The sequence below is a fragment of the Muntiacus reevesi genome, chromosome 18, assembly GCF_963930625.1.
Source record: "Muntiacus reevesi chromosome 18, mMunRee1.1, whole genome shotgun sequence".
Taxonomy (NCBI): domain Eukaryota; kingdom Metazoa; phylum Chordata; class Mammalia; order Artiodactyla; family Cervidae; genus Muntiacus; species Muntiacus reevesi.
The window spans coordinates 39,326,659-39,340,775 of record NC_089266.1 but is presented as its reverse complement, the minus strand read 5'-3'; the positions used below and the strand labels follow the sequence as shown (position 1 = coordinate 39,340,775).

The 14,117-nt window shown below is 40.0% G+C and overlaps 1 protein-coding gene across 2 annotated transcripts in view; it reads right to left on the bottom strand.

Moving 5' to 3' along the window:
- YWHAE (tyrosine 3-monooxygenase/tryptophan 5-monooxygenase activation protein epsilon) overlaps positions 1-13,575 on the bottom strand; it is a 35,457-nt gene extending 21,882 nt beyond the window's left edge. Inside the window, exon 1 of one of the 2 annotated variants that reach the window (XM_065911064.1) lies at positions 13,396-13,575. In XM_065911064.1, the coding sequence (XP_065767136.1) occupies positions 13,396-13,459 (64 nt within the window). In that variant the 5' untranslated portion in view covers positions 13,460-13,575. The remainder of the gene's footprint in view (positions 1-13,395) is intronic. The other variant, XM_065911063.1, reaches the window with a different exon arrangement.
- Positions 13,576-14,117: the final 542 nt, after the last annotated feature.

Below are 14,117 nucleotides of genomic sequence, written 5' to 3'. Positions count from 1 at the left end.
GCTGCACAATGTATGTTGTGTTAGCAGGCAAGAAAATAGCGTTAATTTCATCGTACATCTCCATCAGAGCTCTTGGGTGACCAGGTGCCATTGTCAATGAGCAGCAATATGTTCAAAGGAATCTCTTTTCTTAAAGCAGTAGGCCTCAACAGTGGGCTTAAAATATTCAATAAAGCATGTTGTAAATAGATGTGCCAAACATCCAGGCTTTTTTGTTCCACTTATAGAGTGCAGGCAGAGTAGATTAAGAGGAATTTTTACGGGCCCAAGGATTTTCAGAAATCAAGAAATGAGCACTGGCTTCAACTTCAAATCACCAGCTGCATTTGTCCCTAATAAGCCTATCAGCCTGTCCTTTGAAGTCAGACACTGACTTCTCTCTTTTTCCAGCAGAAGGCTATGAGACATATGTTTGACACTGGTCTTCAAAGTTCTTCCATGGTAATTCAGTAACAACTGCCCACAGAGGTAGTTAGCCTGATAATACACCTTCATTGACTATCAGCTGGCCCTCATGTTCCAACTGATGTTTCCTTCACCAACAAAGTAAATCACTGTCTCCTAAATCTTTTGTTTCAGGGTCCACTTCTCGAGAAACTCAAACTAAGAAGCTGCAGTTGAAGAAAATCATCTATAATCCTTCATACAGGAAGTGCAGTCTGCAGACAAGTAACATCAGACATCAGCTGGCTTATGAAAGCAGAATCCCAACCACCATCACAACCCTCTGGTTATAATCTCTACTTAAAGACAACCTCTGGGTGATTTGTGTACCAATTAATTTAAAATTCAATGGCCTATAAGGATTACTCTCAAATTTGCAGACTTATTTTATGATTACATAAAGCATTTTTATAAATGTTCTATTTGTGCTTGAAAATAATGTATATTCTCTTACAGTTGGGTATATATTTTCTTTTATGTCTTTTCATTCAAGCTTCTACACTTGTTTTTTGTCTGCCTGACTTACCATTTACTAAGAGATGTTTACTGAAACCTCCCAATACAGTAATAGGTTTGTCAACTTCTTCCCATAGTTCTGTCAATTTTTACTATTTACACTTTGGAGCATTATGTGCTTTGTTTTATACTCTTGCTGAATTAAACTTTTTATCATTACAAAAAATACACACAGAACTTAAATCTAAATCTATAAAGCCTCTTGTATAATCTGGCTTCATTTTTTTTTCCTGGCCCAGACAATTCCATTCTTAGGCCTCAAATGCTTCACCGCATATCATACCTTTGATGATACATCTAAAGCAATCTCCCTCTCCCACCATCCAAATCTTATCCACCCCAATGAGTATCTCATCTATTAACACTAGGAAAACTAAAAGTGAAAGTGAAGTCGTGTCCAACTCTTTGCAACCCCATGGACTGTAGCCCACCAGGCTCCTCCATCTATGGCATTTTCCAGGCAAAGTTCTGGAGTGGGCTGCCATTTCCTTCTCCAGGAGGAAAACTCAACTCCTTTTACTAGGAGTTTTACTCCTCTGTATTAGGTATCATAAATTATTTTATCATTCACAAGGGGGAACATTCCTAAGAAATGTTAAATAAATACCTACTGATTAAAAAGTACAATGAAAGGGAAAAAAGTACAAGAATGGATATACAGGAGAAATCTTTAGAAATGACTGTGAAGAGGAAGAAGTGAAGTCCTAATCCTATCAACTAATCAAAACATAGTATGAAAATACAGAGGCAGATACAGGGAAAAGTGACAGAAATCAATAAACTATATTAAATTAAGGGGGAAAAATAGTCAGAGGTCCATCCATAAGGTATGCAGTGCCACTCAGAAATAAGAATTGACAATTTTTTTAAAAACTAGACAAAAAACTATGCAGTATTGCCACAGAATTTCCCATATTCTCAAACTCAGGGTCTCCGATAATTATAATATTTAACTCTGGAAAAATGGCTGAGAAAGCCTCTAAGAAGTGAGTTCTACAAAGTCATCTAGTCAAATCCAACTATATACCTGAAGTTTGTATTACAGCTGAGTACCCATCAAATGCCTTAAATTTTTAACTTTTTTAAATTATGAAACTATGATAACACATTTACAGGAGACTAGGAAAAAAACAGAATAAGCCTACATATAGTTCCATTATATATCAAATACCATAAGAAGCACTCTCAGTGACTCTAATTCAGTGACATGTTTGAAAAATGATCTATTCCAGTGATTGTCAACCCTGGCTGTACAGTAAAATCTCTTAGAAAGGTTTCCTTCCTTAAAGGTAGACTGACAAAGGTGAACAAATGAGAAATTTTAAAATTTTCATGCTAGACTGGTTGAAATGGTCCAATTTTTATTTTAAAAACTTTTCTTATATTCAAGATGCTTTGTTGAGGGAAAAAGGCACATGGCTGAATAACATATACATAATGACTTTTCAATGAAAGAATGTAGCATATTATGTATATATACTACAAATACGTATTTATTTTAGGAAACATTTTTACACAACATCTCTGAAACCCAGACTTTTCTTAATCAATGGTATGTCGTGATGTAGTTAGCATCTTTTATAGTTGTAAAAAATGAAGGAAGAAGAACCATATTAACAGTATATATTAACTGTTGGGAAGAGGAAAAACTGACTTGACTTAGCAACTGGTCTAAACCCAAGGTCAAAAGACCCACCTGAAAAGCCATCTGCCGAAAAGATACATAAAGAGAAAGGTTGTATCATTAAGTTCCTAGAGCTTCTAAGCTTCAGTCTCATATCAAGAATTTACAAACAGTAGTATTTTTCTCATGCTCAACACTGTTTAATTTCTTGATTCCTTGATTAAATAAAATAACCATGTGATCATATTCAACAGTCATATGAAAAAGCTAGGGGATTGAGGAATAAGCTCTAGTTAAGACTTCAAAGCTAGAAAGAAACAAAGACTGTCACAATGGGTAATGGGAAAGGAGACACTTCTTTAAAATATAAAACAGAAAAATTCCAAAATAATAAATGGAATTCTACTGATTATATTTAAGGAATCATGTTAAAACTATATAATCTAATAAATCTGAACAGTTTCTTACAACTGAATTTTACTGTGACGTGTAACACTGAGACCAATTCTTGTCTGGAAAGAACAATGAGGGTAGAGTCTTTCTAAATTCTCTTTAATCCTTAACAACTAGCAAAAAAAATGAAATTCCATTCATGTTATTTGGGGGGAAAAGCAGGATTTTATACACCTCTTCTCCAAAATGATCAAAACACCCAGAGTCCCTATGTTGCATAGTTCCAAGAGAACTATGTGACAGTGCTGCATTAAAAGAATTGCAAATGCAGCAAATCTGAATCCATCATCCTGAGGAAAAAACAGACCTAGAAAGTGGAAATAGGTAAAATAGACTAAAGTTGAAAAAAAAAAAAGCAAAACCAACCACTGAGGGAAAATATTCACGGACACTCCCTCACTAATCCTGGTGCTTCCTTAAAAGTTGATGTCACTTGGGGTATATTGAGGCCTCACCTTGCAGGCCTTCACCACTCAACATTACGCTAGATCATAGAAAATGAATATTACATAATTAAGTGAACCAGTAACTCAGCTGACTGGAGTAAAACTCAAAGTTACAGACACAATCCCCAGCTGAAATTAATTTGTTTCATAACTACTTTCGTCTCTCTTCACTAGAAAATATACTCAAGTCTACGTACTATACTCTTCTGTTTCTTCCTATATGAAAGGTAACAGAATTAAGCCAAAAGACAGTTCAAAGCAACCTTTGAGTCATAAAATTAAAATGTAAGGAACAAAATAAAGCAACTGGTTTGAACTATTGTTTACATACATATAAATACGAAAGTGAGTGGAATATCAGCTTGGAAATGAAAAGACTAGCTGAATCCCAGTGATCCCCTACTGTCACTTTTCCTAAGGTTCTTCATCTTTATCTGTAAAATAGGTAGTACCTTCTCTGCAGGGTTGTTTTTGAGGACTGAGATAATAGTAAGCACCTGCAATAGCTGCCAATAAATAACAGATAGTATTGATATAGGATTTTATTATCACAGTCTACAAAAATATTTTTTGAGGAAAACTTTTGTTAATATCACTTAACTCTAGTTAATTAATGAAGAAAAAATGTAGCTTTCTACAAGTCTTTGATATGGAACAGGAGCCAGCACCAGATATAATGCCCTACAATTATACCAAACACCAGTGTTGTTACTGACTAACTCAAATTAACTCTTAATTACACATGCTAACAGAAGAGTACATCATGAGAAACACTGGGATGGAGGAAGCACAAGCTGGAATCAAGATTGCCGGGAGAAATATCAATAACCTCTGATATGCAGATGACACCACCCTTATGGCAGAAAGTGAAGAAGAACTAAAGAGCCTCTTGATGAAAGTGAAAGAGGAGAGTGAAAAAGTTGGCTTAAAGCTCAACATTCAGAAAACTAAGATCATGGCATCTGGTCCCATCACTTCATGGCAGATAAGATGGATAAACAGCAGAAACAGTGGTTGACTTTATTTTTCTGGGCTCCAAAATCACTGCAAATGGTGATTGCAGCAATGAAATTAAAAGACGCTTACTCCTTGGAAGGAAAGTTATGACCAACCTAGACAGCATATTAAGAAGCAGAGACATTACTTTACCAACAAAGGTCCGTCTAGTCAAGGCTATGGTTTTTCCAGTGGTCATGTATGGATGTGAGAGTTGGACTATAAAGAAAGAAAGCTGAGCGCTGAAGAACTGATGCTTTTGAACTGTGGTGTTGGAGAAAACTCTTGAGAGTCCCTTGGACTGCAAGGAGATCCAACCAATCCATCCTAAAGATCAGTCCTGGGTGTTCACTGGAACGACTGATGCTGAAGCTGAAACTCCAATACTTTGGCCACCTGATGTGAAGAGCTGACTCATTGGTAAAGACCCTGATGCTGGGAAAGATTGGGGGCAGGAGGAGAAGGGGACGACAGAGGATGAGATGGTTGGATGGCATCATTGACTCAATGGACATGGGTTTGGGTGGACTCCAGGAGTTGGTGACGGACAGGGAGGCCTGGCGTGCTGCAGTCCATTGGGTTGCAAAGAGTCGGACACGACTGAGCAACTGAACTGAAGAGTAATTCTATAAAGCATTTATACAGGGACTTCCTTGGTTGTCCAGTGGTTAAAAATCTGCCTTGCAATGCAGGGACACAGGTTTGACGCCCGGCTGGGGAACTAAAATCCCACACGCTGCAGAGCAACTACGCCCTTGTGCCTCAACAACTGAAGCCACAACTACAGCCCTCTCGCTCTGACAAAAGGTCCCACATGACACAAAGATCCCATCCTGAGTGCTGCAACTAAGACCTGTCTCGGCCAAATAAATATTTTAAAAAATAAAAGCATTTATACATTCACTGCAAAATAAGCCCCTTGAACGGACTTTTTGTCTATTTTGTTTACTGATGAATCCCAAGTGCCTGGTACATACTCTGAATACTAAGGCTTTTCAAAACACAATAATCTTGACACTCAAATGTGTACCATTTCTTATTCACATACCAGCCTAAACAGAGGAGCCTCTCACTCTAAAATGAATTCATATCTTCTCTTAAAAAAGAGTAAAAAAATTTTAGCCTTGGGAATTCCCCTTTCACTGGCAAGGGCCTAGGTTTGATCCCTGGTTGGGAAACTAAGATCTGATAAGCCATGCAACCGGTCCAATAAAAAAACACTTACCCTTAAAAAAATTTTAAAAATTTCCTAATTAGTTTCTGGCAGGTAGAAAAACAAGACATGATTTTACTATTTTGATTGCAGAGAGGTTATCTCTCTCATTAGTCTCAATATTGACGGAGAAGGGAAAATCCCTCTTACTCTACTCAAAACAGATTTCTCCTCTCAGAATTTAAGAAGATACTTCCTCAGGCATGCAAACATGTCTATCTGTAGCAGAACCAAAAAGATAAGGTGAAGAGAAGGTAAAGGTAGAAAGAAAAAGACTGGGAAAGTAAATGACCAAAGGTACACATGGGAAGGGAGGAAAAAAAAGAGCTCAAAGTCTAAATCGTTCCATAATTTCTGCAGAATTTCACACAAAACTTTCATAGTGATGTATTTTTATTTTATTTGGCTGCCCTGGGTCTTAGATGTAGCATGTAGGATCTTTAGATGCAGCATGAGGGATTTAGTCCCCTGGCCAGGAACTGAACCCATGCCCCCAGTATTGGGAGCTCAGGGTCTTAACTACTGGACCACCAGGAAGTTCCCAGAGTTTAACTTGGGGGAGGAGGGGTCTACTCTGCACACACACAAAAAAAGTTTGTACTAATACCTTTTGACAAACTTATAGAAGCAAAATCACAACTGTCCCAAGTGATATTTTTATAGTCAAAGGGCATGTTTTGAAATTTTCATGGTAATTCTATCATAAATGTTTACTAATTTATAATTTAGCCCATTATGGGCAAATTAATTAATCACATACACTCTTAAACAGGACACATCTCTACAACACAAGTCACAACAGCCATTCCAAAGTCCTACTGTATCTTCGAATGACTAACCACCAAGGACTTAGTAGTATTAATTCATAGCTTTAATCAGAACCCATTCACTGCCCAAGGCTTACACTAAGCCTTCAGAATCACTTCTCATGAAACTAGTAATAATTTTTCCTAGTCAGTAACCTGAGACTGTTAACATGCAAATATTTTTAACACTGATCTATTTTTATTTTTTTTTTAACTGTGGAGCCTTTCATTCCAAACCCATACACAACAGGTACTGCATTTGCTAGGGAGATCAGTATATCCTCCTGGATATTAACCTGAAATTAACACCAAAGAACTGCCAGGGAAGTCCCTCTTATTTCCCTGGCAGTCCACTAGTAGGTGGCACAGCTTCCATCTCTGGTCAGGGAACAATCGCACATGCCATGATAGGGCCCAAAAAGAACTACATATCAGCTCATAATGGCCAAAGAACAGCTTTATGTTGCTTGAGAATAAATTTGGACAACCTTCATCTTCTGGATATGCAATTTTAAAGAAGAGTTAAGATTAAGGATTTTATTTTGAAAACCTTTATACAAATATTACTTGAACACTAAATCCATGAGAATACACTTGTTAAGTATAACTTAAGAAAGGTTATTCTCTAACATGTAGTTCTGCAGCAAAAACATTCACATCATCTCTGACAATGGGTAAGACAAAGTCTTCACAATTAATACTATTACCTTGTAATTATACGTTGTAGTATACGAAACCCCACAAGTTCATAACACCCTGTAAATTAGCATGCAAGGTAGACACTATTAATCTCCATTCTACAGATGGGGAATTCAGAGTGATTCCAAGGCCTCTGCCAAAGCATGAAAGTCATAATTCTTATTCATAGTAATGTGTCTCCTTGAAATTTTACACAAAGACTTCAACAAACACATTTCATACTGCTTTAGCTAGATAAAATCCTGCCCTAATCACAAATCAATAACTGATCTACCCAGCTACTGTAATGAACCACTGGAAGAGGGACAATAAATTCAAGATTAAATTTCAAAAAAGACAAATCAGCATAATGATCATGCTTTCTAAACTATTCAGGATTTGGTGTTCTAAATGTAAGTCATAACAAGACTCAGGTGAAGGCTTTAAAAATGTTATTTGGGCAACTTCCCTGGTGGTCCAGTGGCTAAGGCTCTATGCTCCCAATGCTGAGGGCCCAGGTTCGATCCCTGGCCAAGGAACCAGATTCCACATGTTGCAGCTAGGAGTTCACACGCTGCAACTAAAGAGCCCCTCTTCCACAACTAAGACCTAGTACAGACAAATAACTTTTTTAAAATGTTATTTGGAGGAGAAAGTTCTGAACATCAGACAGACACTGCTGCTAACACCTAAGGCAAGTATTTTTATACAAAGTCTAGCTCAAAGTAGACATATATAAAACCAACACACTTGGCTTTGACACTATCAGTCAAATTGACTAGTTGGTGTGCCAGCAAGCTCTATTTTCAGCAACTACCATATCCATGACTTTTCTAGCTCCTATTTGGGGGAAAGGGGACTGAGAAGGGGAAAGCCTTCACTTTGCCTTTCATTTGTCTTAACATTCTGCCAAATGATAACTTCACTGGAAAGAAAACCAATATTCTGGGGGTTCAGATCTAAGATCTTGGTGGTAGGGGGATGGACAAAGCTTAGGGAACTTTCTCAGTGAGACAACTAGCAGTGCAGCAAGAAATGGTCTTCAGTAGGATGATCATGGGATTCCTAAGTGGCTCAGTGGTAAAGAATGCACTTGCCAAGGCAGGAGACACAAGAGATGAGGAGTTCAATCCCTGGGTAAGGAAGAAACCCTGAAGGAGTAATTAGCAAACCATTCTAGTATTCTGGCCAAGAAAACCCCATAGACAGAGAAGTCTGATGGGTTACAGTCCCTAGTGTACCAAGAGAGTTGGATATAACTGAGCGCGCACATGCATGCATGCATACATATACACACACAAATACACACAGGATGATCACAGGTCAAGTTTGCAGCTCAAGACAACCCATTTCAGCACGATTATGAATTCTCATCCCTTCATTTCAAGGTTATCTCAATTTGTATTATAAATTATCATGACCCTTTTATTATTATGGCAGTTGTTATCACAATTTGGTAAACTTAAATGAACTTCTGAAACTGTTCCTAGGAGTGTGACCTGCATGAATATTCCATAAACTCAAACAGTAAAAGTTATTTGAACAAACCAAGTTGTCAACTTCGATATATCAGTATGTAACTGTATCAAACTGTTAACTGATCATTTCAAAAACAGTAAATATATAATTGTTTCCCACTACCCCTGAACAGATTCTGTTTGACAGCTAGCTAAGCTACTATTTGTAACATTTGTGAATCATTTGCCAACCTCCCTGCCCCAAAATTTCTGACTGTGTCATTAATTTAAGGGTTGCATCCATTAAGACTAGGGTGAGGGGCAGACACCTTTTAAAAGTACTTTATAGAAATGCATGGCACTAAGCTATATCCCAGTACAGACATAGTGATAAACCAAAAAAATGTTAATACCAACACTTAAATTACCTACAATCCCTCACTCTAGCTTCACTCACGGTGCCTTGTTTTTGAAAGAAAACAAAAGGTTACAATGGATATTAGTCGTCACAAATACCAAGACATATTATGTGAAGTAACTGCTTAAAAAAATAAGAATACTCCCTTCCCCCACAAGGCACCATCTGATTTAGTTTCACATAGGTCTTTTGTGAGTGGCTCAGGAGAAATAAGAGTACTGGCTGGTCTAAAGGTCAGACAAATTCTGGCTTTCCTATATACTTGCCAACTAGTCATGTGATATAGAACAAAATTTTTTTTTTACTCACTAAATCTCAAAATTCTCTTTCGTGAACCATAAAATAAAAATAACATTACCTACATTATCACATGAAATAAAAAATTATGTGAAGGTAGCCTGCGAAATGTGAAGTTCTACATAAACGCAGAATTTTTATAAAGTTTAAAATTTTAACCTTTATCCTATGCCTGTCATTACTGTTTAAATACACATACTTTACTGAAATATAAGGCTGAAAACTTCTGCAAAATAAGCCTTACAGACCTTCAAAGGAAAAAAAAGATGCTTTCAGATCAACTTCTTAAAGTACTTGAAACTCATTTGTAAAATTAGATACATTAATTTACTATGATAAAATTTCACTTGCTTTACCAGGTTAAAGTCAAGAAATTTTTTAAATATTTCATGTTTCCTTGACCAACCTATTAAACAACCATGAAAACTGTTTGTATGGGCTTTCAGTAGGTTTGCTTGCACTAAATCCAAAATTTGCTCAAGTTTAATTATTTGTGTTCCTCCCCATTCTAGAATTCAAATTGAGACCTTTTCATACAAAGGTGAAGAGTGCCTAGAAATGTCCACAGTAAGAATTTACCCTATTACCATCTCAAACTGCAAAGATTCATGATTTCATTCTATTCCATGGTTTTGTAAACCAACAAAATAGACAGAAATAATGCCCAATATGCACAATACTGTACTGTGCATATACAAAACTATAGTGTACATGAACAAAAGTATCACAAAAGAGCAACTACTTTAAATACAAAAACCAAAAGTAGGAGGAATTTTCTAACTGCATTATCCAACTCTGTTTATGATTAGGTAGGAGGAAAAAACATTCAATCAAGTTAGTTAAAACAGCAACAACAAAAATTACTGACATAGTCAAAGGATTGATACTTAGCCTGTGCTTTTAAACTCATTACTAAGTTAATTTACCCACCCTTTTTCCCTAACAAGCTGGACATTAAGCAGTTGATTCAAAAAATGCACCCCACCCCTCAGAATAAGTCAGAGATGGGGCTCTGGTGTCAAAAAAGGGGGCGCTCTCAAGCACTCAGAAAAGATGCATTCCTGGTGTTGTAGTCACAGATTGAATCAAACGTAATCCATCAAAATTTTACCCCGACCTCACGTGGAGCTAATCACCACACGGAGAAGTGAGGAAAGGACAAAACCAACAACTACCCTACAACCCAAATGTAGTTTATGCGGACCCCTCTATTCTCAAAAAAACGTAAAAAGTACTCATTTCCCCACCACTATCCCGCGTATGGTTCATATACATGATGCGAAGTTTAAGACTTCAGGAATGCTAAAAGATGATCCGCTTAATATGGCTATGAATGATATAAAAACTATCCCTGACACTACTGTTGTTACATAACAGAAGGCTAGATTTAATCTTGAAAGTCGACCGTCCTGGCCCCAAACTTCTGTACTTTTTCTGTCTGCAATCCCAAACTGTCCTTTTCCTGAAGGCAGCTTAGTTCGTCCGTCCTCCAGTATCAATCGATTCCAATTCTCCAGTACAGAATTAAATGATGCTACCAAAAAGGGTAAGTATTAGGTTCAACATAATGTGCAAAATAAAAACAAAGTACTGCAGAAACAAGAAGAAAAGCCAATATTCATAGCCAACTACCACAAATCAAATCGTCAAATGTATTTTTCATCTTCCCCATACTTGATAAATTGCTTGATAACTAAAACCACGGAATCATTTTTTGTTACCACAAACAAAACTGAATTATTGCACCCAATTAAGGAATGGACACAGGTACAGACTGATTTCTAATGACTGTCTTCCTCTTCTTCCTTTCCAATGAATCCCTTCCAATTTTGTGCCCAAGAATCAAAGGAGTTACGCTCCACCTGGTAGATCTTATAGCCCAGCCGCTGCCCCCCCCGCCCCCACCTTTTGATCCTGAAGGACACCTCTAACATTTAATCAATGTTAAGGATGTGGTTACACAGTCCTGCGTTGAACAACCAATTAAACAATGTTCAATTCCAAAATATGATTTCATACTGAATTGTCACTTGGAAGCTACAATCACGAGCTTCCAATCAGTTTTTAAAACAAGTTCTTAAAAACAAAACAAAAACTTTCCTTTCTGGTGATCACAGCAGTTTTACTCAAAGACTAAATCCCTACAGAAAAGAAAACATTCCAATATAATTTCGAGTTTTTTCCCAAGGGCAGTGATAGATTAAGAGGGGAACTTACTTACTTGGGGCAAGAGGAGAAGAAAAAAACTTTCATTACAAGTACACCTACGGTTGCTTTGACTTTTAAATACTGAAATAAAGACAAATCTGACCTTGAGCTGTACTTCCCATCATATTCCCCTCCGCCTCCTAACAAGAATCTTGTTCAATATAAAGAGCAATTTAAGGATTTATGAAACGAAATTTAGAAATCTTCACTAAATTTTGAGTTCGAGGTCTTTTCTCCTAATTTTCAAATTCCCGAATCCTAATGAATGACGACACACATGGACTAGCCCTAAGGCTATTCACGTGACCAAAGGCATTCAAGGAAAAGTCCCCACACAGCATTTTGAAGTGGCTTGATTCAAGATCAATGACACCTGAACCCAACCATATCGCATCCCACAACAGCATTAAAAACATAAAAACCACGTATATGATTTTTTGTTTTGATAATGCTAGTTTAACGGATGTGGAGTCAATTCAGATACCAAGGTCCAAAATGGGGGGAAGGGGACCCAAGTCGGGAAGGGCAATTTTAAAATGTAGCAGTTTGGGGGAACTGACCGAACAGACACAAGGGCCATTTCAATAAAGTTTTGAAAAATGACTATGGCACCTTTAAAAACAAAGGAGCAACGAAGAGGAAAAAAATGTTCAAATCTGTACATAAAACCGTTTATTAAAAATGGAGGGAAGAAAACAGGATCTGCCGAGATCCCTTATGTTCTTAACAGAAAAACCCAAGTCTCTGCTGAGTGCCTTGGGATTGGCAAAGATCCCCAAAGAAGGAAGAACACCCATTCTAAGCCAGGGGAGTCAACCAAAACAGTCACTAAACGTTATTTGAAAAAACTTTTATTTTTCAACAGGTCATTCCATTTGTCATAATGCTGCGTATAAACAGGAGAGTCATCGTTTTTAAATACCGGTAGACTGAGGCACAGGCATGGGAAAGGCACTGAGAGAGTCATGAGCTCCTTGTTTCCTGTTCCATGTTCTACAGTTTATGGAGCCCAGAAAATGGTAACAGAAACTTCGAGCTCTGCGGGGTAAGTCTGAGGAGAGGGAGCGTGAGAGACGTTTTTCTAGAGCTCCCTAGAAAAAGGCGAGATGGAACGGGAAACCTAAAAAACGCCACTACAAGGTGTGCCGGCCTAAGGGGAGGAAATCCGATCGTAGCATCTCAGCTGGCCTCCGCCCAAGGATGAACTGCAGTGATTCCCACTCTCTCCCTCCTTCCCCCACCCCCATCTAAGGCTGCCCCCCACCACAAGCCCGGAGAAGCCCTCCGCTCGTAAGGGTTCTCCTTTGTGAGACTCCACAGCCGCCGCCCCACATTGGGCCTCCGGGGAAAAGCCACCGCCCCCACCCGCCATATTTCCCTGAAAGGCGCCCGCGCTCCAGCTCCCGGTCGCCACTCTCCCCCATGTGGCGGGTGTTTCTTCCTTCATCACGCCACCCAATTGTTCACCACGTCCCAAAACCGGCCCAGAAGCTCCCCTGGGGATTGCTCGCCCAGAGAAAGCACCCGCCATCTCCTCCCCCTCCCCCGCCCCAGGACTCGCCCTCCCCCCAGCCGCCATTTTACAACCAACTCCTCCACCCCATGGCCTTGGCCTGCTAGCTCTCTTGTGTCTGCAGATGAGGACGCTCGAGGAGTCAAATTGCTGGGCCTGGAGCCTCCTACCGCTCTGGGAGCCCACGGGCTATTTCCTGCTTCCCGAGTCCACGTCCCCGGGCCGGGCTCGGCGACGATGCCGCCATTTTGTCTCCCGCTCCCGGCCTCTGTGGGCGGCGGCAGAGGGTCCGAGAATTCCAGCCCCCCGTTGCCCCCCCAACTCACCGTCGTATCGCTCAGCCTGCTCGGCCAGCTTCGCCTGGTACACCAGATCCTCCCGATCATCCATAGCGGCAGCGGCTCCGGCAGGGTCTGCGCGACGGATGGAAGCGGATAGCGTCTCCGACTCTCAGCCTCTCGCTCCGCGTCCGGGCAGGAAAAATGGCGGCGCCTCAATCCGGGACTTCCGCCTGCGCACGCGGACAACTGCTCAGCTCTATGGCAACCGCTCCCTGGCAACTGGCGCGGGGGGCGGGTCCGGGTGCTCCGCGCCCGAGGAGGTTGGAACCAGCTAGACGCCCCTCCTCCGGGAGCTCAGCGGCCGCTTGAGGCGGGAACTGCTTCAGCGCGGAGGGAATGCGCCCCGAGGGAGCGAGCGAGGCCAGGTGAGGCCGGCCTGGACCGCTCCAGAAGACAGTGAGCGGCAGAGCCTGGACTGCGGGCGGAGAAACCAGAGGCTGTGAAGGGGTTTTTGTAATGACAAGCCATCCTCTCTGAAACTGACTCCTCTCCTGTTTTCTCAGCCAAGCTCAGTCCTGGGCCTCATTCAGGGCCCTGCTGTAGCTGATAGGGGAAGGAGGGATCCAGTTTTCACACTTCACCTTCGCACTTTGCGGTCTTTTTCTGTTCCTCTCCCTTGGCCTTCTTTTTTCCCCGTAGGCCCGCCATGGAGTAGGAACAGAAAAGTTCTCAGAAAAATCTGGTCTAGAGTCCAAGGTGCAGAAGAG